At 45.5% G+C, this 26,589-nt stretch overlaps 1 protein-coding gene across 1 annotated transcript; it reads left to right on the top strand.

Annotated features, from left to right (window-relative positions):
* The first annotated feature begins 920 nt into the window (after positions 1 to 920).
* ARHGAP40 (Rho GTPase activating protein 40) lies at positions 921 to 25,415 on the top strand. Its single transcript, XM_053992873.1, has 15 exons — positions 921 to 1,040; positions 10,074 to 10,276; positions 14,885 to 15,105; positions 15,616 to 15,691; positions 16,443 to 16,621; positions 17,206 to 17,371; positions 17,697 to 17,788; positions 17,901 to 17,978; positions 18,236 to 18,395; positions 19,133 to 19,215; positions 19,967 to 20,173; positions 20,454 to 20,594; positions 21,505 to 21,665; positions 22,478 to 22,533; positions 22,872 to 25,415. Exons 1-15 carry the CDS (start codon positions 931 to 933, stop codon positions 22,976 to 22,978), a joined length of 2,040 nt encoding a protein of 679 aa, XP_053848848.1. The 5' UTR covers positions 921 to 930; the 3' UTR covers positions 22,979 to 25,415.
* Positions 25,416 to 26,589: the final 1,174 nt, after the last annotated feature.

Genomic DNA, 26,589 nt, shown 5'->3' with positions numbered 1-26,589 from the left:
CTGAGCTGTAGATCCAGCCTTACTGGGAATATGGGAAGCACAGAGTGGGATTGTTACTTGTGCTGGATGAGCTTTGCGTGCCTCCACTAAAACACGTAAATAAATTACTCATCCCTTTAACATCGGGATTCTGAATAAAAAATGTTAGAAGAAAGGAGAGTTACTGAAACACCGTAGAGAGAATAACAAGGAGAGAGCAAATCCTGTCAGGAACGGCTACAGGGCATCCGATTGCCTTAACCCTTTGCTCACCTGTGCATTGCTCGTTGATGAGATATTTAAAGAATAATCTGGATCTTGCAAAATATTCTCTGTAGGTGTTACGAGTTTAGACTGGTCTTTCAACACCAGTGCCTTACATCCAGCTGGGGTTTACTCACTGCTCAACTTTGGCAAGAAATGTTGAATTGCTTTTTTAATAGGCACTCGGTTTGGTTTTTTTTTGTTTTTTTTTGTTTTTTTTGGTTTTTTTTTTTCCCTGCCCTCCCCACATCCCCGGGCAGATATTTTGTTCTTTTCTTGATGTTCTCTTCAAGCAGAATGCCAATGAGCGAATAGGCTGCTTGACTCCTCCTTCCTAGGCTGCGTTTGGGAGTTCCTTTTTCGCGTGGGCTGAGGCTCACGTTAATGTTTAGCAAGCCCGAGCTGCAGCCCAGCCTTGGGAAGAGCTCGGTGCTATTTTCTGCTCTCGGAGCGCTGGCTGCTGCCTGTGGGCTGTCCCCTGTGTCCCACGCGTGGGCGGCTCCGCCTCGGGCAGCGCTGCTTGAGGGCTCAGCTGGATTTACTGTCGCTCCTGCGGGGCGGGGGGGCGCAGCGAGGGAGCAGAGGATGCTCCCTTGTCACCTCGTGGGTGACAAGGAGCAGCTCTTCGTTCCCAGCAGCGTGTGTTCAGCACGGATGGACTGACCGCCACCCTCCTCCCGGCTGGACATGGACGAGCGCGGCACGTGTGGCTCCAGGGTGGCCAGGGGTGGCATGGCCGGGCCCCGGGGGGTGCTGGCACCTGTCCGGGCAGCCAGCTGTGCCCAGCTGCTCAGCAGGTACGGAGCGTTCCCGTGGGACACGGCGTGTCCCTGCTGCTCTGCTCCCTAAAGCAGGGCGCGGGGCCGAGGCAGCACCTGGCACGGGGTGGGTGGAAGCAAGGTGAATTTCTAGAGGTGAGCAGGCTATTGTGTGCTCTTAAAATAGTGCTCTGAGTGCCTTGATCCTGAAATGAAACCTGTGGAAATTGCCTTTCTTTTTCCACTTACTTAGCTTACAAAAATCGCTGTTCTTTTCCCTGTACTCACTCTGGGCTGAGTGCAGCAAGCGAGGGGCCGAAATTCTTCCTTGTGCCCTGGGGGTAACCTGCCTTGGGGTCTGAGGGCTCTCTGGGGGTTTGTGGATGTAAGAACTGTGATTTATCATGCAAGTAGTGGAGGATAGAATTGAAATTTGAACTGCCTTGCTTGACAAACACTGTTCTGCTTGTGTGCTTACTGGGTATTATGAGTTAAGAATTAATCTAAGGTGCATTTGCATCAGTTGAGAAGTTTGCATTGAGGTTTAGGATGTTTCCTTGCTGTAGTGGTCAGAATCTGTTGATTTTGCGTGAATGTGCTGACAGTGATTTTACTTCTAATCACAGCTCACATTTTCATGTGTCTGTCTGAGTTATTATGTTTTCCAGGCCAATTTGATGACACTGTGCATTCAAAGCAAGACAGGAACTCTTTAGAAGACCCCAGGCAAAATCTGAGTTGTGAAAAAAAAATTAATAATAATTGTAGGGGGATATGGTAAATTACTTTAAAATTACCCACGTGTAAGAGAACGAGATTAAAACCTTCAGTGTTGCAGGCTTGCTTTGATAAAAATCAAAATATTTGTTAACAACTTAAGGCTTTTGCCAAACGAGTTAGTTGAGTTCCAGTGTCTGTGCTGGTGCCAAAACACCTCTGTGGTCAGCTCTGAAGAGGTGCCACAGCAGGAGCCTCAAACTTGCTCACCAGCTTTGCCCAAAACATTGAACCCCAGCCAAGAGGCACTTCCCACCTGCTCACTCAGGACTCACCACAGGTGAGGTGTCTGTGTGTTTATGTGTAGCTAAGCCTCTTGCCTAGGATTGACCTAAAACTTACCTGTCCAACAGGGCAAGGATATGCCAGCCTGCTCTTCTAATTAGTTGACCGTAATCAGTGCTTATTTTTGATCAGCACTCTGACGTGCTCGTTCAGTTCCCAGTAAGATTCCTGCTGGCTTGCAGGGGGCTGGTGGTGCTGTCATGGAGCAAAAGCCACTGCTGAGCCAGGTGTGCCTCCCTCCTCCTCTTCCTCTCAGTGTCGTAAAGCTCGTGGGACCTGGGGCAGCTCACAGGCAGGGCTGGTGGCACTCCAGTAACAGAATTGGTTATAAATCCCAGCCAAGGGCTTTTCGTGGCTGGGTAACAGGCAAGCACCTTGTGTTATGTGTAATAACTCTGCCCTGAGAAATCCACGCGAGGAGCTGATGACTCCTCCCTGTCTTCCTGCATCCCTAAGGCTCTCGTGAGTGAAGCGTAGCTGGATTCCAGCACACCTCTCCACCCCCCTTCCCCTGTGCTGGTCATCACGTCACCCTGGTGACCTCTCCAACATCTCTGGGCTGTTCTCATGCAGCTGAGCAACAACTTGCAGTTACTCATTCTGTGCTCTAATGTGGGTACAGCTGGTAGAATTGGCTAGAAGAAGAAATAAGGATGAGTTCTATCACCCTGATTTACTCCAAATTCAACATTTGAGAAGCTGTAGGACAAGTGTTTAGTATGTGTGAACCTGCTTCAGTAAAAGGCAAAGGCATTAATGAATGATCACACAAGAAATAAGTTCATGGCCTTTTCACAGTGGATTCAAACATGCTGGCAGCTTTTCCTCTGGAAGCCAAGTGGTCCCTCAGCCCTTGGTCCCTCAGCTGAGTGTCTGAGGTGTGCACAGGCTGAGCATCTGCCCTGCAGTCCCAGCAGTGATGGCAATAAAGTAAAGGTGCCTCCGCTGGTGTAACGGTAGCGTGATTTGAGGATGTGTGCAGTGACTGGGAGGTGTTGACTCATTGGCCTCGGCAGAATCCCTGGCAGTGTGTGCTTGGGGCTGTGACAGCAAAGTCACCAAAGGGCAGTGATTCTCTGCCTGCTGCTTTTCTCGTGGCTCTCCTGTGCACAGGCTCAGCCCGGGGCAGCTTCTGAATGGGAGAGGGGAGTGGGTGAGGACAAGATGTGGGAGCTACTGGGCTGTGGGGTTTGTAGCCCCATGCCAGATGAGCTGAGGGGTTTGGGATCCTGGTGCCATACTGATGGGTGGAACTGGAATGGCAGAGCAGGTCCTTGTGGGAACTGGATGGACAAAGCTGCTGATGTGTTTAAGTGGACATGGATTCGGTGGAGATGGAAATAGGGTTAGGAATGCCACCTTTCAATTAATGACTGACATCTAATCACCCTGTAGATCAGCTTCATCAATTCACAATCACACTAAAGATCCCAGTGCTACTAACAATTTGTTTTGGCCAGGTACCCCTTTCTCCCAGCAGGATTTCCCTTTGGATGAAAGCCCTTTCCTGTTTGGCTTACCCTGCTAATGCGGGGAAAGTGAACAACAGGCTCATCCACAGGGACCTTACAGTCAAACACAAAACCATGCACAGAGAAGATGGCTTGTGTCTTCTAAAGCCAAAACAAGCCCTAGCGTGGTGGGACAGGCACCCAGCTAGTAGTCTAAGCTAAACATGGCTTTGAATATTTTTAATTTGGCTGTATCTGCATGGGGTTATCAATCCTGTTTTTGTTCTGCTCTGAGTTTCGGTCAGAGATGCCTCTAGGCAGATCTGTAATTAAAGGCAACTTTCCCTATTCCTTAGCTGGTTTATTTAGCCCCTTACTAGGTGGAGTAGAGACAAATTGATTCCAGATGAAGGCTTGAGACAAAGAAGTAGCAACAGAGTTACTTAGCCCTTAAATACTTTGACAGAAACACTTATTGTCAGGAAAGTTACAACCTGTGCTTTAGCTGAGATCCAAAGCTCTGGTGGCGGTAACAGAATCATAGGATGAGTTGGGTTGGAAGGGACCTTAAAGATCATGAAGTTCCAAACTGATCCATGGGAAGGGATGCCCAAGATCAGGTCAGGTTGCTCCAAGCCCTGTTCAACCTGGCCTTAAACACTTCCAGGGGTGGGACCTCCACAGATTCTCTGTGCCAGTGCTCCACTACCCTCTGGAGTTTGTCCAGCATAGAAAACACTGGAGGTGCTAGGCTGAAGCAGTGGATACACACAAGCCTCAGGATTCACATCTTTCACTCCACACAGCCCTGGGCAAAGGACTGCTGTTTGCTTTTTGTGAGAATGCCAGGGCAGGAGGTGAGGTTGTGCCTTCTTGCTGTTGCACTGGGGCAAAGCTGCAGCTGGTGGGAATTACTGCACACACAGAGCACGATCTGGCACGTCCTCTTTATCACTTGCAGAACAGGCTTCTTCAAAACAACCTGAAATGACGCTGCTCCCTGAGCTGCTTGCATAATGGAAGATCTTGATGAGCTGATTGCTGTGTTACTGAAAACAAGCTGTAATCTTATTAGCAAATTGTGGCACTGACATCTTAGTTATTCTCGCTGGTGCTGTAGAGACAGACCTTCAACTGTGCCATCCCACGTGTGCAAAGTCCTTGATAAAATGCCTTAAAGGGGACATAAGTGGGGGTTGGAAGCAGTGCTGGATAAAATAGCCTGGGCTAAAGGCACTGTGACTTCTACAGAGGATACTCTTGGTGAAACTACTAAATATGTGAGCAAATGTCTGCTCAGAGATGTGCAGATGTACATCAGCAGTGGCAGCAATGTGCAGATGTACATCAGCAGTGGCAGACTACTGCTAAAATTGCTTTAATTCTGGCTCTAGCTGCTTTGGTTGAGTTGAGCCAGGGAAAGGAAAGCATGGTAATAGTCTGTTGGGTAAGTTACTGTTCATTGCCACCGCAGTAATTTGATAATTAGCCTCTCTTTGCTTTTATGGCCAGGTCTGAGGAATCTGAACCAGCCATGTCCTTTCCATTTTCTCCTAAGAGTAAGCCTTAGTAGTTCTTTTCTGCATACTGGGGAGAAGGGAGGAATTGGTAGTGGTGTTCATGTACATAATTTGGGGTATTTTGAGGGTAACTAAGCCAGGCATTAAAGATTTGCAGTAGGGCTTTCTTCTGGTTTAGACCTTTAATAGAAAAGCTGTGGAATTTTTGTTCATGAGGCATCTCCTGCATAAAATTGCTCTCTGTGGTAGGAATAGAGTTTTGTGTAATTCTGTGTGTCTGAATGAAATAGTGATCATGTGTATTTCATGTAAAGTTCTGATGAGTAGATTGACTTCTTCCATACAGGAACCTGTTTTTATATTTGCATTGATAATTTTGATAGGCTGAGGTTTAAACCTCCAATAAGCAAAATAGCTACAGCTACATCTATGAAAAAGAAATATATATATATGTGAGTTACTACTTCAGGATTTTCTCAGTTTTTCAAATAGCCTTGTCTGTTATTCCTGGGTGCCTTTATCCCATGATGTGATTTTAAACAAGAAAACCTAGTATGTTATGAACTGTGATGTGCTGATCTTGAGGTGACTTTTTTCTCTTCAGAATTAAGTACACATTTCATTATTTAGGTTTAAACTGCTTCTTAGGGTAAGAACCTGGAAGCAATGTGAGGAGAGCCTGCCTGGTCTTTTTGGTTGTTTCTTGCAATTTTTTGCTTTTGTGCTCATGAGTTGTTTTTGACCTTGAAATAAATTGAAAGCAGGTAAGATGTGCTTGTAAGGGTCTTTATCTGTCAAAATACTGTAACCATTTGATAGACTAATCTCTCTTTTTTTTTTTTTTTTTTTTTTTTTTTTTTTTTTTTTCCTTGCAAGATGCTTGTGTTCCATGCTCATGGTCTGGGTTGTTGTGAATGATGCCGTGACTTGGTGTGCTGCTCCAAAGCTGCTCTTGAGACTCATTCAGACTTTCTGTCTGTTTCTTTGTTCCATGTGTGCCTTTGTGCACACAAGGATCTTTGGAAATATCTTTAAAGACTGGCTGCTGCTTGTGTGGTAGGACTGCCTTGTCTGCCTGAATTCTTCTGTTCTTGTTGCCTTTTTTTCATCATAGTTTTCTGGAAGCAGAAACTTAAAGGAATTCCATTTTCTTGGCTTGCACTTGTTGCCTCCTGGTCTGTTTGAAATGGTTGAGAAGGAACCTTTTTATTTATTCATCTGCTAGAGAGGTATTTCAATGAGGGAGGGATGTTGAGCAAGCAGAAAAGAAGCCCAAGCAGCTCCAGGTCCTTTGAGAAACTCTCTCATGGGAGTGATTCAAGCCTGGAGTGAACATAGCAACAGTGTTTATTGTATTTTGGTATTCAAGAGGGTGAAGAATTACATGAGTGTTTGCAACATATTTGCAGTGTGTTGACAGTATCTAGGAACAGATCAAAAACTCCTCTGGGGCTGCATTTTGCAGCCCAGGGTCAGTGAGCCCCCAGCACTGAGCCAGGCATGCAGGGCTTCCAGGGATCCTCGTGGAGGGGACATGGAGAGGGAGCAACAAGAAAATGAACTGTAAGGTCTGTGCCAGCCTCATTTCTCACAGCTGTGTTATTACTGCTCTGAAGTCAGGCTTAGGCTGAAGGTGCCAGGTGAATCTCGAGCCTTGTTAAAACTTGCTGTGCTCTTAACAAGAGAAGAATTATGGGATTAAGATGCTCAGTCTTTCCACAAAGCCCTTCCTGTATGGCTGTCCTTAACAAGATCTTTCTGTCAGTCTCCTTTTTGTTGGGTTAATTTTTAAAGCTTCATAATCTGATCCTTTTTGCTAGGTTGACAGTGCAATGGAGTGAACTTGATTATTCCACCTCCTCTTTGCCCAGTTGCACTGAGCCATTAACATTTTAAGCCAACAATCTCTGCTTTCAATCTCAGCTGTTGCTGTGCTTGCATGGCACAGGCTGCCCTCCAGTTGACTCGGGTATGCAATGAGGAAGAACAATCTTTTAGATGCACTGAATCTAAAATTAGCCTTCCACCTGGGCAGCTGGATCTGCAAAGCACTGTGCACTGAGTTCAAGAAAAAAAAAAAAAAAAGGCATTTAGACCAGAAAATAAAACATTTTCTAAATGTGAAGGCCTGATTTTTATGTTGTCCTGTGAGACAGGAGCAACAGCTCTAGTTTAACACTCGTCCTGCTGCCCCTCTGTAGAGGTGCTGTGTGAGATCAGCATCCTGCAGCTCGCTGAAACCAAGTTTAGTGCATCAGTAAACGGGCCAGCTGAGGGGAAAAAGTTAGGATGGCTTTTGTTTGACACACAAGTAGCTCAGCTGTGGCTTTCCTAGAGCAGGTTTATAGTGTGACTGGTGGGCTTTTGGTGCAAGCAGTCCCAGAACATCTGTATTTCCAGCTGTAGAAGGAAGCAAAGTAACTGAGGATGGTGTGGAAGCACAGTCAGGGTGGGATGGGGTGCAGCAGTTCCCTTTTGTCTGGCAAAACTCTGTCCCTGCACCAGAACTCTGTGATACAGACCAAAACCAGCTGCTGGCAAGGGCATAGCCTGGGCTGTGAGGACTTTGTGACCCTTCTCAGGTGTGCTCCAGGAATATGCCCTAATGCCTCACATAAATAATGCTCCCCTTGGAGTAACATCTCCTGGGCTGAAACTGGCATTCAGAGCCTGGTGTCTGGGTAAGTCATGCAGAAGATCTAAGTCAAGAGCCACCCTCTGGAAAGAGCTGAAGATTTTATTTATGTTGGCTTAAAATTGTGGGTTTTTTTCCAGGCAGGCATGGGGAAGGGATTGTCACAGCTATGGGTGACACAGGCTTGTCACAGAGCACATCTGCTGGGTGCAAGCTGCTGGTCAGGCCTGGGGCAGCCTCTGCTGGAGCTGCAATCCCAAATTCTGTTTTGGTGTTGATCCCTGGAGATTTCTGGGGCATTATGAGCCAGCTCCAAATCAAGCTGAGCACAAAGGAAAGGTGCATTTTGGAGCTACTTTAATCTGTATAATCTAGATCCCACAGGAATATAGGGCAGTAATTTAAGGCAAGAAGAGTTGTTTTGTGCCTGCTGAAAGCCTGCAGTAGAGCAATTAGAAGAACTTGTAAAATGGTTCCTGAATGTTGTGCACTGGGAGACTTCTTCAGTGCAAGTTTGTCTTCTAGTGTTCCTCATATGGCCAAAGCCAACTCCCTCAAAATAATCTGAATTCCTCCTTCCGCTAAGTTTCATGTTGCAAGGGATGGGTTCTGTTGACTGGTTCATATTAGAATCCTAGCAAAGTCTTGAACAGTCTTTTTTGATGCTAGCAAGGTGTCTCTGTTTGAGATGATTGTTAGCAAATGTGAGAAACTGGAGAGGAGTACTAAAGATAAAGAGTCAAAGTGATGGAATGCAATCTAACTTTTTAATTCTTAATGGACAAAGATAGAAGTAAAAGTTGAAAAGAGAAAAAATAAATTCCATTAGTAGCTGCAATAGAACTGAGAGAGTTGGACACGAACTGTGCAGGTAAAACATAAATCTTAGATTGACTATTTAAGTGCTCCACCAGGCTATAAATTGGCATCTTGAGTGTTATTTGGGTATCCAGAAATAGAAAAACAGATTGCCTCTGTTCTTGCCTGCCGGGTGGCAGAATTGCTCAAGTCAGTCTTTCACTTTTGTCTTCCTGTAAAACAATCAAGCAAACCCCTTTAACTCTTGTTCTAAACACTGTGGCTGTCTCCAGATGTCCCTGGAGTGATGCTTTTGCTGTGGTTCTGACCTCCAGAAGAGCAGGGCTGCCTGTGTGTGTTAGGGTGAGGTGTGAGCGTGATGTGCACGCACGTGTGTAAGTACAAGTGCAGAATGGCCTACAACGTTTGTCTCTTAGTTATTAGATCTTCAAATGAGCTTTTTAAAATTTGAAATGCTCCTCAACTGAAGCAAGTTAGTGCCAGAACTGCTAATAATGGCTTTCTGGAATGAAAGGGGCTAAAATTTTCCAGATATTTTGCCATCTATAACTTTTGGCTCCTAGAGCTAGGAGGCTAAATAGCATTTCGTGGGTGTTTTGTTGTCATGGTTTTCAAGGTGTAAGGCTTAGACTTGAATTTTTTTTTAATGCAACTATAAAGGAATTTTGGCCTGTGTTTGGTAGTGGTGGCTGTTCATGGGTGTTTATTGAACCACCCACAGTTAGTGTTCCATCTCTTTAATTTTTGTATTCATCAGTGGAACCATTGAGGTGTTCTCATAAGTATGTTCCACTTACCCCTTTTTTTTTTTTTTTTGTAAGTCTTTGAAAAATAGAAGGGTTTAAATGGCTTGCAACTCTTTGAAGACAATTATAGCTCATTTCAGGAGAGGCACTGTTTTATGAAGTGATGAGAAGCTCAGAGCACAGGGGCTGAAAGCTGAATGAGGCCAGTCTGGGACTTCAGCTGCACATGAATGAATCAGCAGGGTGGTAAGAAAATTCCATATGCTTGGGTTTCCCAGGACACCTCGTGTTGTTTCACAGCTGAAAAATCTGGTCTAGGCAGGAAAAGGGGGCCTCAGCCCTGTGAGTTGTTTGTTGTGTGAGCTGAAGTGCAGGGGATGGAGCTGGGCTGGTTTTTGCATAGGGAGCACAAACCTGCTGGGTTTGGGCTGCTGCAGTGGGAGCTGCCAGGCTCCTGTCTGTGCCAGCTCCTGGAGCACACATGCACTGAGTTTGGAACATCCTGGGTGGCTGTGAATGCAGAGGGTGTCTGTGCAAACTTGCAGGGAGGTCTTGAGTGAGTGTGGGGCGGTAGGTGGTGTGTTGGAGGTCACAGGAGGGACAGCACTGAAAAGACTCTGTTGATCCTGTGTCCTCTCACATGTTTGGACAGCAGTTTTCCCCATTCTCCAGGGGACTGAGTCCCAGCCTTGTCTGTATTGCTAAACACTGAGCAAAGGAAGTTCAGCACTTACCTCTGTTTGGCTTTGCTGCAGTCATTAATCAGTGGAGGCTGGACGCGAATGCCGTGTGCGATACGTGGAGCTTAATCTCTCTCTCCTTATCTCTTCCTCTCTCAGCACCAGACATTGCCCTTGGAAAATGAACCAGCTTCCTCCGAAGAGTGCTGTGGCATCCCCGGTGTCAGAGAGCACGAATTCCAGGGTAGAGGCTTTGGAAAACTTGTCAATGGACAGTTTTTGGCTGGAAGTGGAGAACATTAAACAGAGCGCTGAAGCCGAGCAGGAGGAATGCAGCCTTGCAGATGTCAAAACACAGGAGGGTAGGTTGCCAAAAATGTTGGGAGTGAGGAGAGGAATGTGAACATCTGAAACAGAAGATTTGCCTATGCACCTGAAAGACTCAGAAGCATGTTGGAGTATGGTTAGAATATTATCAGTCAATCAGGGATAGAGATATTATTTTAATTGGGTGGTGGATAATGCCCTGCAGAAGGGGAGGGTTGGCCTGGCCTGGTTTCGGCTTCTGGAGCAAAGCTAACTCCACAGGTCAGTCCCAGGAACGTGTTCAAGGTTCCAGGTTTTTCAAGCAGCCCCAGCCAGGGTGGGGGCTCTCAGTGCCAGTTCAGCTGGTGTATGGTAAACACTCTGTGAGAGCTGGGGCTGTTTTGGAAGCCTTGTTTGTGTGCATGGTTCTGAGATTCATCATAGTGGTTTTTATGGGAGCTGCTTCTGTGGAAGGCAAACTGTTCCCTCTCTAATTCCCTGTTCAAGAAACCACAATAAACATCCAGAAAGCCTTGAGTCCATCCACAGAAGGTTTTCCTGCATATCCTTTTTTTCTTTCTTTGGAAGAAATGTGTATGGGTTGTTTCTAATGTACTTTCTGGAGCACCGATGCTATCCAGTGTTTTGGAATAATTGGAACCTGGGCCAGTTATTCCAAAACTTTCGGGACATGTTTTCCTCCTATAGAATCATAGAATCACAGAATGGTTTGGGTTGGAAGGGACTTTAAAGCTCATCCAGTGCCACCCCTGCCATGGGCAGGGACAACTTCTACTATCCCAGATTGCTCCAAGCCCTGTCCAGCCTGGCCTTGGGCACTGCCAGGGATCCAGGGGCAGCCCCAGCTGCTCTGGGCACCCTGTGCCAGGGCCTCCCCACCCTCCCAGGGAAGGATTTCCTCCTAATATCCAACACAACATTTCCCTCTTTCAGTGTGAGCCCCTTACTCCTTGTCCGGACACTACAGCTCCTGACGAGCAGTCCCATGGGAAGTACAACACCCAGGGGAGCTGGAGGGGTGATAAGTGGTGATAAACACCCAGAGATCCCCCAGGTGGGGGTCACACCTTTCTGGGTCCATTTTGAAGAAACTGAGGTAGTTGTCTGTACATCCCCTTGAGCACAGGTTTGCAGCCTGCACAGCTGCTGTGCAGCCTGATACTGAGAATGATCTGTGTCCTGGGGAAATGTTTGTGTGACAGTCCCAGTGTGCTGCTGTGCTTGGGAAGGGCCAGCTGCTCTCATGGGGATATAGAGAGGCTCTGGAGGGCAGGGTGGGAATATCATTGTCCCTGTCTGCCATCGTTGGCAGGACGTGGCAAACATGAAGGTCTGCTGTTAACGTCCCTTTATAAAGGACACAAGTTTGGATTTTAGAACTGGAAGAGATGCAAAGTGATTCAGAAAATGAGTGCACCAGGAAGGAGACTGGAAAAGAGACCATCCCATGAGATTAAAGACTGTCTGGGATATCCTAAAGACTGATATGCTGGAGGCACTTTGATTACTGTGTATAAGCAGGGATATGAGGAAAAGTCTTTTAATGCTGTAGATTAATCTAGCAGGCAAGAGGTGAGTGCTTAATTGGCCATTGAAACCAGACAGGCTTGAAATGATGCTCCGAGTAGCAAAGCCTTCCCAGCAGCCTGGGGAAGGAGGTGGGGCAGGGTCGGGCTCCTGATGCCTTCTCTGAAGGAGCTTAGGCAAATAAACACTGTGCTGGAGTGGGGAAGCTTTGGATGGTGTGCAGGGTGCAGGGCTTGGCTTTGCCTTCTCTGCAGCTCCTGCCTAGGACACGGAGGCTGTGGGGCTCCTCAGAGCCAGAGGCACTGTCACTATTTGCATAAATCTGGGGAGCTGAGAGTTGGGCAGCTCGGTCTGGAGACAGCGTGGCTCAGCCTGGGAGATGGCAGGTGATAACCACAGCACAGGGACAGTGTGGAGGCTGTGCAGATAAGGCACTGCAGACATGCTGACCCAGCTGGGAACACTCCTGTGCAAGCCCTGGGCGAGGAGAGAGCTGCTGGTGACCTGGTGGCAGTGAGGAGCCAGGGTACAACTGCAGGGCTGGGGCAGCTGAAAGGTGCTGAGGGAACTTGTGGCCTTGCTAACAGTTGGTGGGAGCAGGAAGCAGCTTTTCCTGAAATGCAGCATGGTGCTGTCACCGTTTGGCCAGCTCTGTCCAGGGCCTGACAGCAGAGCCAGCTGAGGACACAGGCACTCTGCCACTAAAATACCTGTTTGTGACCTTACAGCACATAACCATGGCTGAGAACTGTCTGCAAAGGGGGATTCTTCACCTTCAAAAATTAGATAGGAAGTTGTGCTTAATGTTTAGTCTGAAAATGTAGGATGCTCTAGGTGTCCTTTAAATATTTGGAAAGTGAATACTTTATTATGAACGCTATTTTTGACTAGGTTATGTTTCAAGTAAATTTGTGGAACTGGTGTTCTTTAGTTTTGCAAAATCATTCCTAATTGTGCCCTCCTGAAATGCTGCTTGCCTGGAACTCACAAGGCAAATCTTAGCAGCTCTCCAGGCTTAACCTGCAGCTCATCTTCTGTGGATCTCTCTGCTCTGACCTGTTTGTCTCCAATTTTTCCCTTTTCCCCAGAAATAACCCATTTTGCTGGTTTCCTTTTGTGTTACTGGCAAATATAACTGGGCCAAAATAGTAAATAGAGGAATTACAATCTGGTGCTTTGGCACCAGATGGGGCAGCAGGCTCACACGGATGTCCGATGGAGGGGCTGCTGTGTGGGATTGTGTGTAAGATCAGTTTCCTGTTATGACTGGAATTGGCTATTTTCAATATTTGCAAGCAATACACTTCACTTCCTCTAGTTCCCAAAGGCAAAATAAACCAGAGGCTTTCTGTGTGTTGTTCTGCTGTGAAACCATGGATGTAGAACAAGGAGGTGTTTGGTGAGGAGCTGTGAGTGGGACCACGACTGGCTGTGCCCAGGGGATGCTGTTACCTCCTAACTTCTGTGAACCAAACATGGGAAAAGAACAAAACTTAGGGCCATGGAGGAAAAACAGACAATTTGCTAGAAGATTCACTTAGGGAAATACTTTATTTCAAGTTCAGCTCTATTTATTGTGGTGTGATGATGAAAAGAAATCTGTTTCATTATGACACCAAAAATCACAAAAACCATGCTCTGAAGACTGAGTTTTAATTGTGTCACAACATGTGTTTGCAAGCTGCATCAACATGAGGTTTCTCCAGAAAAATGAAATTATTTAATCTCTCAAGGAGCTGCATGGCTGCTTTTTATTGATGCAGCAATAATAAAACTTGGTCTGATCTGCTGTGGTAACTGAGGAGGTGGAAGTTTGCATAGGACAGGAAGAGTGGGAATGAGCTGCTCTGTGCCAGTCAGTTCAGTTGTGATTTCTCTTTTTCCCAGTATAACCTTTGGTAGGGTTGTGCTGGAGCTGCCTGCAGTGCATGAATGTGGTAGATGGAATTGAAAAGATAAAGGCTTTGTGGTGTTTGCTGTGTTAAAGTTGAAGTCACCTGCTAAATTGTTTCTTTCATCTTTGAATTTCAAGTAGCTGCCTTGCTCAGGGCACTTTCTCACTTGCACTTCCTTATGAGTGTATCCCATAAGAAAAAAAAAAGCCTTCTGTGTTTGAAGTGTAACTTTATATGTATTGAAGAATGGAGTGGAATTAAGCTTGTTTGAGTAATGTTGCTGTACTGTCTCCAGGCTTTTCACACTTTCTTCTGGAACTGGAATGGTCTTTAATTTTACTGATATTTTGAATAGGCCCAGGCAAAAAATGAATGAACAGAATAAAAATAACGTTTTTGCTTTAGTTGAGTATATGGATACCAATCCACTTTAAAAATTAGCGAGTAGGGATGATGCACACAAATAGTTCAGCAAGTATATTTAGTAAAATACATTTGAACCTACCAGATCAGGATCTGGATATTAAAAAAAAAAAATCGTTGATACCTGGGCATGCATATAGATTAAAAAAAAAAAAAAAAAAAAAGTAAAAGAAGCAACCAAGTCATTTGGAAAAGTACAAAAGCCAAATGTGTGGTGTTGTGTGCTGTGTCTTCTCACAGACCTTTTGTCCATTCTCAAAGCTGTTGAAAGATCAGGTGGGATCCAGGGAAACCCTGCCATTCCTTCTGGAGTGGCTGTGTGCTGCTGCCAGAGCTCCCCTTTGCACAGGCAGTCCATGGAAAGGCAGATTTGTCAAGTCCACCTGACTTCACTCCCATATCCTGTCACAGTCCTTGCCTAAATACCACCCAGAGTCACACTTGTGCCCTCTTCTGCTCGGCTCCTCTGCAAGCTGTGCTCCTGGGAGTATCTCTGCCTCCACAGTTCTTCTCCTTTTGCCTCACCTGGAATGAGCAATAAGAACTGTGTGAGCAGCTACGCCTGCCCAAAGGGCTGTGTGTCCTCTGGTGTCACCCCATACCCATCTGGGCGCTTAGGATTAGGGCTGAGATTTTGAGAGTGGCCTTCGGAGCACAGCTGTGGCTCCCTCCCAGCCATGTCCCACTGCCAGCCCAGCCAGGGAATGGCCCAGGCTCCTGCTCTCTGCCTCTGCAGCGCTGCAAGCACCCAGACCGCTGCTCTCTACTCACGCTCCCTTCTCCCGCCCCGCTTGGCAGAGGGAGAAGCCGAGGCCGAGTGGCTGCAGGACGCGGGGCTGGCCGAGCTCCTTGGGGACCCGGAGGTGGACAAGGACAACCTGGTGCTGCTGTCCACGCTGACCAGGACGCAGGCAGCGGCCGTGCAGCGCCGGCTGGACACCTACTCCCGCTCCCGCCGCAGGAGGAACAAGCACCCCGTGCGTGACGTGCGCGACGTCTTCGCCGTGGGCAGCTCCCAGGTTTGTTGGTTTGTTGGCATCTCCTAAAAGAGCTTCTTGCCTCGTGGAGGTTGACTTGGCTTTCTGGGTCCAGGGCTCCTGCTGTGTCTTGGCTTCCTTTCAGTTCGAGAGATTGAGGCTGGAGAACTGCTGGTTGCAGTGCTGAGGAGTTACTGGAAAGCCTGCAGATGCACAGCCTTCCCAGGCTGGAGTAACATTCCTGCTATATGGTGCCTCGTGGAGCACTGGCATCGTTTGGAGCCCTCTTGTGTTGCCTTTGTTCCAGTGACATGTTAAATCACCATGAAACAAAACAAGAGCGCTTCCCAAATTCACTTCTGATAAGCTGACCTTGTAGAGGTGGAAATCCTGGAGAAAGATTAGCACTGCCTTTTTTGGGAGGGAAGTTGGTTGGTTTATTTAGATTTTCTTTTTCTTGATAAAGAATTCATAACCACCATCTTTTCAGCTGTTTTCCTGTGGTACTGCTCTTTTGGTTGTGGTTAAAACAATTTCTTTCTTATTTTTCAGGACACAGCAGCAGAGAAAGAGGGGTCCAGCCCAGACCCACTGTGGCACAATCTACGGACTTCAAACACCCAGAGAAGTAAGGGGGAAGTTTTTAAATGCAGAGTAGCATCTGAAGTAGGGCTGGAACTGAGGGAAAGCCACACACATATTTAAGTATATACAAGTTCTGAAACATTGACCTTGTTTGTGTTGGGGTGTGGGTTTCTTTATGTGATTATTCACACCTGTGGATTAATAAACTTTTCCAGGCTCCAGTGTTGTTAGAATTATCACTCAAGCTGATTATTGTAAGTTCTTGATAAAGCAACTGAAAGATGAAAATAAAATCAGTCTAGTAAAGATCACACAGTGCAACCTTATAAATGCCATGAGCAGTTGTGTAAAGAGGTGTTAGCCACAGGTGTGTCCTTTAACTTAAGGCTGTGGTCTTGTCTTACCAGTGACCTGGTAATTTTAGCCATAATGTTGTGACTTCACACTGATCATAGACTCATTAAACTTGGAAAATATCTCTAAAATCACAAGTCCAACCACTAACTCAGCACCAGTGTGTTCACCATTAAACCATGTCCCCAGGTGCCACATCTGCACAATTTTTGAACCCTTCCAGGGATGGTGACTCCACCACTTCCCTTGGCAGCCTGTTCCCATGTCCCAGTGCCTGAGCACCCTTTCAGGGAAGACTCTTACCCTACTGATCACTCTGTGCTATGGGGACACTCTTTTCATGTGTTACTGTAGGGTTTTTAAAAGCAACGGCACCAAACCTATCTCAAACTGCATTTTTAGCACATTTGCTTTCTAAGCTTCACCCTCCTAGCTTGCAGAAATTCAGGACAATTTCCCCTCTGCAGCAGAAACCCAGGATTATTCCTGCACAGTTCGAAACCCTGGGAAAGAGGAGGTGTTCAACATGGATGTTGCCTACTCGGAGCAAGCAGCTGTCCTGCTCAAGGGGTCCTTCCTGTCTGAATCTGGGAAGTTAAAGGATGGAAATGCCCTCACAGTAAGCACTGGAGGAATTTTTCTTGTCAGAATTTATTAGTCTTGGCTTGTCAAGGTGGTACAAGGCAATGGGTCTGTGTTTGGTGGTATTTTGGGGTGTGTTGTCTGTTATCTTTGCAATATTGGGCAAGGGTAGACATTTTGTGTAGAGGACGATCAAAAGAAATAAGACTTTCATCTGAAACTCCCTCTTTTGACACACATCCTTGTTGTTTCCTCTGAAAAGAGGAGAGTAACTAACTGCACTTTCTTACTCGTAATTCTAAAGTTTTCTCCTCACTGCAAATGAATTGAGCTGCTTCCAAAGTTCAAGTAGATTAGGGTGGGTATCAGGCTGCCTTTAACTTAGATAAACTGGCATCTCTAGTATGATTAAAGAGCAATATTGAAAAGGGAAAATATTTATTCAGCTGGTGGTTGAGTAGGAGTAGTTTTGGGCATATGTCTGGTCTTGAACACAGCAGGAAGAACAGATGCCTGGTTATGATAAAAAAAAGAAAAAAAAAAAGACTACAGCAGAAGTTGTTCACTAGTGGGATTAGTAGAGATAACTTGAGCTGAAGCTTTTGTGTGTGTTTCCCTTAGAGATTTAAGATCCCGAAGGGTAGACTAGGAGTGACCAGGATTGGAGATCTGTCAACTCAGGACATGAAGAAGATCCCCACACTGGCCCTCATTGAACTTACAGCTCTCTGTGATATCCTGGGCTTTGAGCTGAAGAGAAACAAAGCAGCAAAACTGAAAACAACAGGTTAGTTGTACTCTTTTTTGTGCCTTTTTTTTTCCCACTCATCTTCTCATAATACAATCATCACTTGTGTTTCAAATGTTAGAACAGAGGGTCTTTGATAAGAAACCTTGTGACAGGTGTGTTCTCTTTGGATTTCTCCTGGAAGTCAGTGGATCATGACATCAAGACCTACTAGCACATTTATGTCTGGCTAAATTGTCCTGTTTAACTCTCTTCCTCCAGTATCTGTGTTTACAAAAGTACCATCTTAGCCTGCACTGGGGGATTTATCCCTTACACCTCTATTAGAGGTGATACAGACTTGGGAATGTTGTTTCTGTTGTAGAGAAAAGACTCTTTGGAGTTCCACTCAACACCCTGTTGGAAAATGACCAAAAGCTGCTGCCCAACACCAAGGTGCCTCTGCTGCTCCAGGCAGTAAGTTCTCTGCTGGGTTCATTCACACCTCTGGTCCTCAGAGTCAGGAGCCTGTGATAAGGACAGGCCTCCTCCTCTGTGCCTGAGAGCTTTCTGTTTCCCCCTTTAACAGCTGCTGTCCTGCCTGGAGAAGAGAGGACTTGAAACAGAGGGCATCCTGAGAGTTTCTGGGTCCCAGACCAGAATTAAGGTATGAGCCCCTTAGCATTGTTTGGAAGTGTCAGGGGTGATCAGGAAGCATTTGCTGAAGCAAGTGTTTGAATGACCTGAATTATCTCATCCCCTTCCCAGTACGACCAGAAACACCCTTTGCTGGGAAATACTGGAGTGTGTGCTGAGGCTCTCTGCACCATTTTGCCTCGATGTCTCGCCCTCCCAGTGCTCAGCTGTAAGATTTCTCTTACATTTGCTGATTAAAGCATGTGATAAATTCCATCTTTCTGATAGAGCCTGGAACAGAAGCTGGAAAGGGACTTCTACAGCGGCCTGTTCCGTTGGGATGATGTCCACCAGAACGACGTGTCGGGGCTGCTGAAGAGATTCATCCGCGAGCTGCCGGCCCCGCTGCTGACAGCAGAGTACCTGCCTGCCTTTGCTGCTGTCCAGAGTGAGTGCTGCTCTGCCTGCCTGGCACCAGTTTGCTCTGTGCAAAGCTCCCCTGGCCCTGGGCTGTCCTGTCAGGTGTGTTGGGAGCCCGTGGATCCGATGGGAGCGCAGCACAGCTGAGGTTGCAGTCACTGTGCTTGGCTGAATGCGCCTTTCTGTAGCAGCGCTGTCCTGGGGTCTTCAGTTATGTGTCACTTGAGCCTGCAAGGCTGCTGCCATTTGTCAGGACAAACTGATCAGTAATGGCACACAGCCTGAGCTGTGGGAGCTGGCCAGGGCACACAGCCTGCAGGTAATGTGCTGTTCTGCAGGCACATTTCTTTGTTCACTAGTGGGACTAACAGAGATAACTTGAGCTGAACCTCTGGTGTGTGTTTCCCTTAGAGATTTAAGATCCTGAAGGGCAGACTAGGAATTTGGATGTGTTAATCTGACTGCTTGAGTGCACAAGTTCTTTGTTCAAATAATGGGGAATTATGGGTTCTTTTGCTGCCCTTTTGGGGCATAAGGGTTGCTGGTTGATTGTGTACTCTAAAGGAAATGAGTCAGTCTTCAAAAACATGGGTAGTTCCCTTCTTAAGAACAGTATGAGTTTGAGTTACTTTTGTGAAACAAGGTCTCAAATTCTAGATGACCAACTATTCAATAAGTAATTGTCTCATTCCTTGGAGGATTCCTGCGCTCAATAAGAAGGGTCAGAAACCTGAATCCTCTGTCCTGTTGTTACTCTCCTTCCAGATATTCCAGACCTGAAGCAAAGACTGCAAGCTCTAAACCTCCTGATCCTGATTCTGCCAGAGTCCAACAGAAACACTCTGAAGGTATCTGCTTGCTTTTGATTTAGCTGGTAAAAAACATAGAATCACAGAATTGTTTAGATTGAAAAAAAAAAAAAAACCACCTTCTTAAAATCATTGAGTTCAACCATTCCCCCAGCACTTCAAGGCAACCACTAAGCCATATCCCCAGCTACATGGCTTTTAAATAGACACCACCTCTGCCTTTCTGTACTTTATAAGAGCTGTGGTGGTTGTTGCTGCCTTTTTTCTTTTCCTCTTCAGTAGTTCAGCTCCCAGGTATTACAGGTAAGGCTCACTTAGCACCCTGCACACTTCATTTGGAGCACTGGAACATATAATACAGTCAAAGATGATCTGTCATGGCTCTGGTGAGCGTGTGAGGTTGAAAAAGATAATCCAAAAAGGTTTGTTTTTCCACATCTGGGAATGGCTTTGAGGGGACACTGAAGGAAAGGGGGGATTCATTTTTGGATTCAGAAACTTTTACAGCTAGACTTTGTAAATTACCACCTGCCAAGGAGTAAAAACTCATCTGTTTCCCACACAGACTGTTTTTCCTGATTCATAAATACTGGATAAACCTCTCTTGGTGTGGTTATTTGTTGCTATCCTAGTATTAGAAATTGGCCACTCCATTTCCTGGCTGGAGAGATGGCATTTGCTGATCTATATCAAGAAAAAGTGCTAATTAATGATGGCTCCAGCAATTGCCATGGTAGTTTTTTGAGCATTGCTAATAATGGATGGCTTACATCTCTTTCCCTCTTCTTAGGCCCTTCTTGAGTTTCTCAGCAAGGTGGTTGCCAGGGAAAAAAACAACAAAATGAACCTCTGGAACGTTTCCACAGTCATGGCCCCAAACCTCTTCATGCACAAGGGGCTGCCAAACAAGATCCCTGAGGGGAAGGAGAAGCAGCTGGCAGAGGGGGCGGCTGACGTGGTGCGGATGATGATCCATTACCAGGATCTGCTCTGGACAGTGAGTTCCACAGGAATTACATGGGATGGTGTAGCAGTGTCTGGGTCCTGTTAGAACTGGGACAGGGAAGGGATAGCCTTGGAAAGTTCAGAGGAATTACACAGCTGTGAGCAAAACCTCTGGCTGAATTCCAAGGCTACCTGTCGTCAAGGTACACAGATTTTTTTTTTTTTTTTTTTTTGGTGTCTATTTAAGGAGCTAAAGTGATGATCAGGTTCCTTATTTACATCCTTATCTCTGCTTGATTTAATCCCTGTTTTCACCCATCTCCCCTGCCCAGGTCTCCTCTTTTCTGGTGGCTCAGGTGAGAAAGCTGAACGAGAGCAACAGCAAAAGGTACCAGTTCTGTGACAAGCGGATTAAAAATCTGCTGCGGAAGATCCATGCTGATAAAGACAAGGTGGAAAAGAACCAGGCAGAGGTGAGTTAGGGCTTGGGAAAAAACCCAAACCCCTTTGTGGCAGCGTCAAATGTTTTCCTGAGAACTCAGAAAGATGAAAGGGGTGATACCCTTGAAAAGAACCAGAGGGACAAAAAAAAAAAAAAAGCAGAATAATGAGGAACAGTTTCCCAGACACTTTTGGCCACGTTGTGGCAAAAACTGATCTCAACAGCAAGAACACTAAATACTAAATACATTTCAGGCTACAGAACACTTGGTTAAGAGCAGGGAAGAGATCTGGAGCAGAAATTTTGTTTTTCCCCACATGAAGAGCAGAGTTCTTGTGGCTCTGAGTGTCCCATGTGTTGGTGCAGACATGTCTGCTGTGATAAAGGCAGACTTATTTTCATTTTTTAAAGCATAAATTCAGGCAATTGTCTAATTTTCTTTTTGCTCCATAATGTCTGTTAAGATGGCACATCACTTGGTGCTCCCTTTCTTTGGAAAGGACCTTTCTAGAATTCAGTAGCCTGCAACCCAGATCTCTAAATTCCTTTCCGAGTAATTTAAATTAATCTCAGAGGAGTCTTTCACACTTGTGCAAAACAGTTTGTCAGAATTTCTTCTGTCAAGTGCTGTTTTCATCCGAGCTTGTGGCAGTGCTGTGTTTGAACAGCAGAGAGCAGCAGCACACGCTGATGGAGAGCACAGGGCTCCTCTCGTGGCCTCAACACCGAACCATCGATGATTTATTGATGATATTTATAATGCTCACCTTGGTGCTTCCATCAGCTTTCAACCTATGCTGTAAGAAACAAGCCTAAACTCTCTGAACAGCTGTCTGGACAGGTTTAATCCTTCACACTTTCCAATTTATTTTGATAATTAACGTTTTGACTCATAAAAGTCTTTCTTTAAGCACTTTTTTCTTTTTGCCTGCTTTGTTCAGCCTTCCAAGATTGTGAAAGTCCACACATCACTCCTCCTGAAGGACTCTCTGGAGGTGCACTTGAACAATGCAACCAGGGTTGCTGATGTCTTGAGGCAGTTTCAGAAGAACCTGTGCCAGAATGGCTGGAATATTGTTAACACTGTCAACCTCCTCAAGTGGTAAATGGCTTTTTCTCTAAAAAACTAAAAAGGCTTTTTTCTCTAAAAAAAACCCCACTAAATGGTCTAGCTGCTGTTTTCTGTCTTGGGGTAGAGGTGAGGTGGAAGCACAGCAAGTCATGAAGAGAGATTGTTCTCTGCTCCCCTGTTCTAAGCTTAGGGAAATGGTGCTGGATGGGGAAGGCAAATTTTATTCTGAGTGATTCCACCCAGGGCTCAGGCTGTCAGGAGGTCAGTGCTGCCCTCTGGGCTGCTGGACACCAAGTGAATTCCAGAATCCTTGCTGAAGGGAAAGGAAAAGGCAATAACATTGACCCTGACAAGCAAACCCCCTCCAGCTCTCCTGCAGAAAACATCACCTGAATCATTGCCTGGAGTAGTAATTCCAGCGTGCTTATGTTAATGCAGGGATTTCCTAAAATAAACTCTGCAATTCCCTCCTGTGCTCCTGAGGTGAATTGCTGAACTAACCCAAAAAAGGAGCAGAGGAGCTCCTGCCCCCTCTGTCCCAGCTCCTGCAGGCTGTATTTAGCAGGTGTCGTGGCAGTGCCTCTCTGTGTCCCAGGAGGTGTCCAGACAAGGAGGCTGAGGGGAAGTTGGCTGGATATGGGCAGCTGCTGTCTCACCAACAGCTTGCCTTGTTTTCTTTTTTGCCCATTTTGGGTGTCCTGCACCGTGCAAGAGGATCAGCAAGGTCTCTGTCCCATGGCCTCTGATCATTGCTGAGCCACCTTCCTTTGGAAGGAATATTACTAAACTACCCAACCTGTCTTTGCAGAGATTTAACCTTCAGTGTGATTTTCTTTCTGCAGTAACAACTCCACAGAGTGCACAAATTTGCTCCTGTATGAAGTGGGAGGCAATATTGGTAAGTACAAATGGAACCTGAAATAAGGACTCTGATATCCAGTTTTTATGCTTAGCTTCTTTTAGGAGGTAGTTAAAAAACTTCTCTGGGCAACTGTGCCATTGCTTCACCGCCCCAAGACTGAAGAATTTCCTCCTAATATCTAATGTACATCTTCCCTCTCAAAGCCATTGCCTCAGATTTGTGGAAATGCTTCTGAAAGGTTGTAATATGGAAATGAATGTGAACAAATCCTAGTTTTTAGGTGGGGGCAAAAGCAAACAAAAAACAAATCTAGCAGCTAAAGGACTAAGGATTTTTTAAAATGTGTTTTTTTTCTGAATGTCTTGTTTTAACAGGTGAACATTGCCTGGACCCAGACACTTACCTCTTGGACTTGTACCACATCAACCCTCATGCTGAGTGGATAATTAAGCAAAACCCATCTTATCCTCGGATGTTCTAAGGAAAACACAAGTGAAACAAAGCACTTGGTTGCAGTTTTTGGAAGGTGTGGAAATAGAGACTTTCCTGTTGTAGTGTCAGAGCAGACACTGCTTGTTTCTTGGAAGGAAAAGCACCTTTATTATCTGCTTCCATGGCAGCTGGCAGTGAGAGCAGAGCAGCCTCTGTGCTAACAGAGGAAACAAACAGCAATTATCATTGTGTAGCAGAGTTTGCAGGGGGAATGGCTGTTCCTAAACAAAATATCCCCCAAAACAAACCCTGAAGGCAAAGCTGCTTCAGTTGGTTGTGCAGCAAAGATGGAACAGAAGAGAAAGATTATCTTGAATATGGTGGAAGGCATTTGTGTATCCTGGATTTGCTCTTTCTTTTGGAGGAGAGACAGTCAAATGCTGCAGTGGTACTAAGGACATCCCTTGGGTAGGGTCCATTGCTGCCTGTGGCATGTCACCAGGAGAGTTTATGATCCTGGGCTTCACTATTAAGCTCCTGTTCTGTTCTTTGAAGAACGAAAAAGGATGTTTCCAAAAAGGCCAGATGGGATGTGACACCACACATTGTGAATTTCATTACTGCAGTTAAATACATATATGCAACACAAGAAAATAACTTTCCTTGGAAAAAGGTATGGAGAATACAGCAGCCTTTCAGATGTGCAGTGTGACAGGAAGGTGCCTGTCCCATGCTGGTAATGCACACCCAAATTGCCATTGATGAGGGTCAAATGCATTTATTTTGATGGGCAACCTATGTATCAACAGACAACACAGGAAATATCCTGAAGCTAATGTGAGGTTGGTGATCTGACCTGGCCACGTGAACTGAACTTCTTTGTGGAAGATTCTGTGTGAATGTGTTTGTTCAAAATCAACTAAACTCCCCTGAGATGAGAGGTGGCTGAGCTGAGCTGAGCCCTCACTGCTCTGGCTGCACATTTCCATTGTGTGCTCACTGTGGGCTGGACAGGTGAGGGTAGAGCAGAGCACACACCTTGCTGCTGCATCCTCATCCTCATCCTCATCATCCAACCTCGGCTCCAAGAGCACCGTGCCTGTGAGGAGGAGTGCAGAAGTGTTGCTTTCCTTTGTGGTGATGCTGAAATACCTCACGTGAGGGACCCCAGCGCAGTGTGAGGGGTGAAACACTCAGCCTGTCCAGAAATGTGGACTCCTTTCTCTAAATACTGTTTTTAAACACGGTTGGATATTTATTCATGTGGCAGAAGCAGGGCTGCCCTGCAAGTGTATACTCAAAGTATTTCATTTGCCAAATCCCAGCTGCACTAGTGACAATCTCCAGTATTATTTCTTTTGTTAGAGGTGTTTGTTTCCATTGCAATCTGAATTTTCCCTCCTTTCCTTTTTTTTTTCCCCAGGATGAAGTGTAGCTTTTTTCTTATTCATTATCTCAAACTCCTAGATTCTGTTGTAGAGGTGCTTCACTCTGTGATTATTCTGTCTGTGTGGTTAAATCCTCTTGCTGGTTAAGATCCTTGAGGAACAGGTGAGCCACAGTCCATATTCTTTCCAGCTTTTTGTGAATTCTGTGTGAGTGGTGCAGATATCTTAAAATTATTCATATATTAGAGAGTCTGTCTATTCTTTTTGGTTGAGATGATGCAGATGCATTGACTAGCTGGATCTCCTTCTTAGATGTCTCCTTAAGAACCTGTAATAGAACCTCCCAACCCTCACCCAGGTGTCAACAATTCTTGAGATGCCTCTTTTATAGGGCTTAAATTGTGCCTGAAAGAGCCTGATTCTTTTCCTTGAGAATGGGTGATTTATGTCTCTGGAAAGATCAAGCTGCTTCAAACTGGGGCTTTAAAAACCAAAGGTACCTATTCAGCATCCCTTCAGGAATTCTGCGTGGCAGTGATGGAGCAAAGATGGCCAAGAGGAAATGGCAGAGATGTGATCCCCTGAGAAGTACCCAAATCACAAAGGAATCACTGTGAGCTCAAAGTTCCTTTGCAAGCTGAGTTGCACTCTGCAAATCACACAATGCTGCATTTTTTCTACCCCTCATGTGCTGGTTTATTAAATATTCTGTCCATGTGTATTGAGGGGTCAAGACTGCATCACTGCTGCTGTGAACTACAAACGAGTGGGGTTTTTTGAATGCCAAACAATGTGAATAAGTGCTGTGAAAAACAAGGTTAATGGGAGATTCTCATGAGACAAATATCAGGTTTAAATATGAAAGGAAATGTAAAAAAAAAAAAATAAAACAAACCAGCTCTTTCCAGATGATGGATGATATGCTTTTAAAATTCTTTTTCCTATCTTTGTATCAAAAAGTAAGTGTAAATTTTTCAGTCAGTGATGTGCAACCCACTCCTGAAGGATGGCTTTTAATACCTTTTATTTTTTACGAGTTTTTAATTCTGTATTTAAATTTCATTTATTCAGTGAAACAATAAAAATACCTTAAATCTCTCGGCTTCATTTTCATTAGTGCTTGAGAGCAAGTTAAATGGCATCCCATCAGTGGATGCAGCAGGATTTGCCTTGTGCCTGAAGAGGGATGAAGAGGATGAGTTTTGTGTTACAGCTTCAGGAGCAGTTCCTCTTTGGCTGATCCTGTGGGATTGCTGCAGAAGGACGCTCCAGGAGGAGGAAGAGGAGGTTGGTGTTGGGTATAAAAAGCCCAGAGAAAGGTGGATGGGAGCAGCAGGTGAGCACCAAGGATTGGTGACTTCTGAAGGAAGAGGAGCAGTTTAAGATTTCACCTTGAGGAAATGTGTCCATAGCCCGAGAGAAATCCCCTTCCCACCCCCTCAGTGCTGCTCAGCTGAGCTCTGCTCGGGGACTTGGGTGCTGGCCCAGCCAAGAATAGCAGGAATCCAGCCTGGATCTTTGGTTAAATCACGACTAATAGTGTTCAATAGTGATGAAATGTGGCATGAATCACTGTGAAGTGTTTAAAAGCAGTGCAGCAGCCTGTCCAGCAGTGCTGCTGGAAAAGCAGGGCTTGCTCTCCTACCCAGACACAGAAAGAAAGGAGGAGGAGGATCCACGCAGCTTCAAAAATCTTCCTGAGCAATTATCTGAGGAAAACACCAGTTTATCAAACTCATTCCACCCATTCATCTTCAGTAGTATCAAAGTGCTAATCTCTCCCATCCCCGAGGGCTGTTGTGATTGATCATTACACAGCTCTCCCCTGCTCTGAACAGAAGCCCAGGATTTATTCTGAATGCAACTGTATGTTGTGCTGAGATAAGGGACAGAGCATAAAAGAATCTTGCAAATGCTGGTTAAATGTAGTTGTGGATGAAGTGGAACTGGAATATCAAACTAATAATAATGATTTTTTTTTTAAAAGTAGTTTGCCTTAGGAAAAAGTATTTGCAAAAATATAGAGTCTTCACAGGAACAAGTGAAGCTTCAGCTCTTGGAGGGAAATGTCACAAGTAAATGCATTCCCTGGAGCAAAGTAAGTGACAGCAATATTGCTGTAAATAAAATACAACTGCATTTGATTAAATCTATTTCTTTACCCCCATGCACTTCCCAGTGCTGAAAACAAGACAAATGACATCTGTGGTTTTGCATGCTGAGCGGATGGAACCCTGAAGTTCTGTCCAAATCCTGTTTGCACATGAGGACT

Source organism: Vidua macroura, chromosome 17 (assembly GCF_024509145.1).
Source record: "Vidua macroura isolate BioBank_ID:100142 chromosome 17, ASM2450914v1, whole genome shotgun sequence".
NCBI classification, from domain to species: Eukaryota; Metazoa; Chordata; class Aves; order Passeriformes; family Viduidae; genus Vidua; species Vidua macroura.
This window is presented reverse-complemented; position numbering and strand designations above follow the sequence as displayed.

What these genes read in the sequence shown, in the direction of transcription:
- ARHGAP40 (XM_053992873.1), top strand. Translation starts at nt 931, where the DNA reads ATGGACGAGCGCGGCACGTGTGGCTCCAGGGTGGCCAGGGGTGGCATG. An exon ending in TGGAAAAGAACCAGGCAGAG is followed by an intron (nt 20,595 to 21,504) that starts GTGAGTTAGGGC and finishes TGCTTTGTTCAG; the next exon opens with CCTTCCAAGATTGTGAAAGT. An exon ending in ACTGTCAACCTCCTCAAGTG is followed by an intron (nt 21,666 to 22,477) that starts GTAAATGGCTTT and finishes TTCTTTCTGCAG; the next exon opens with TAACAACTCCACAGAGTGCA.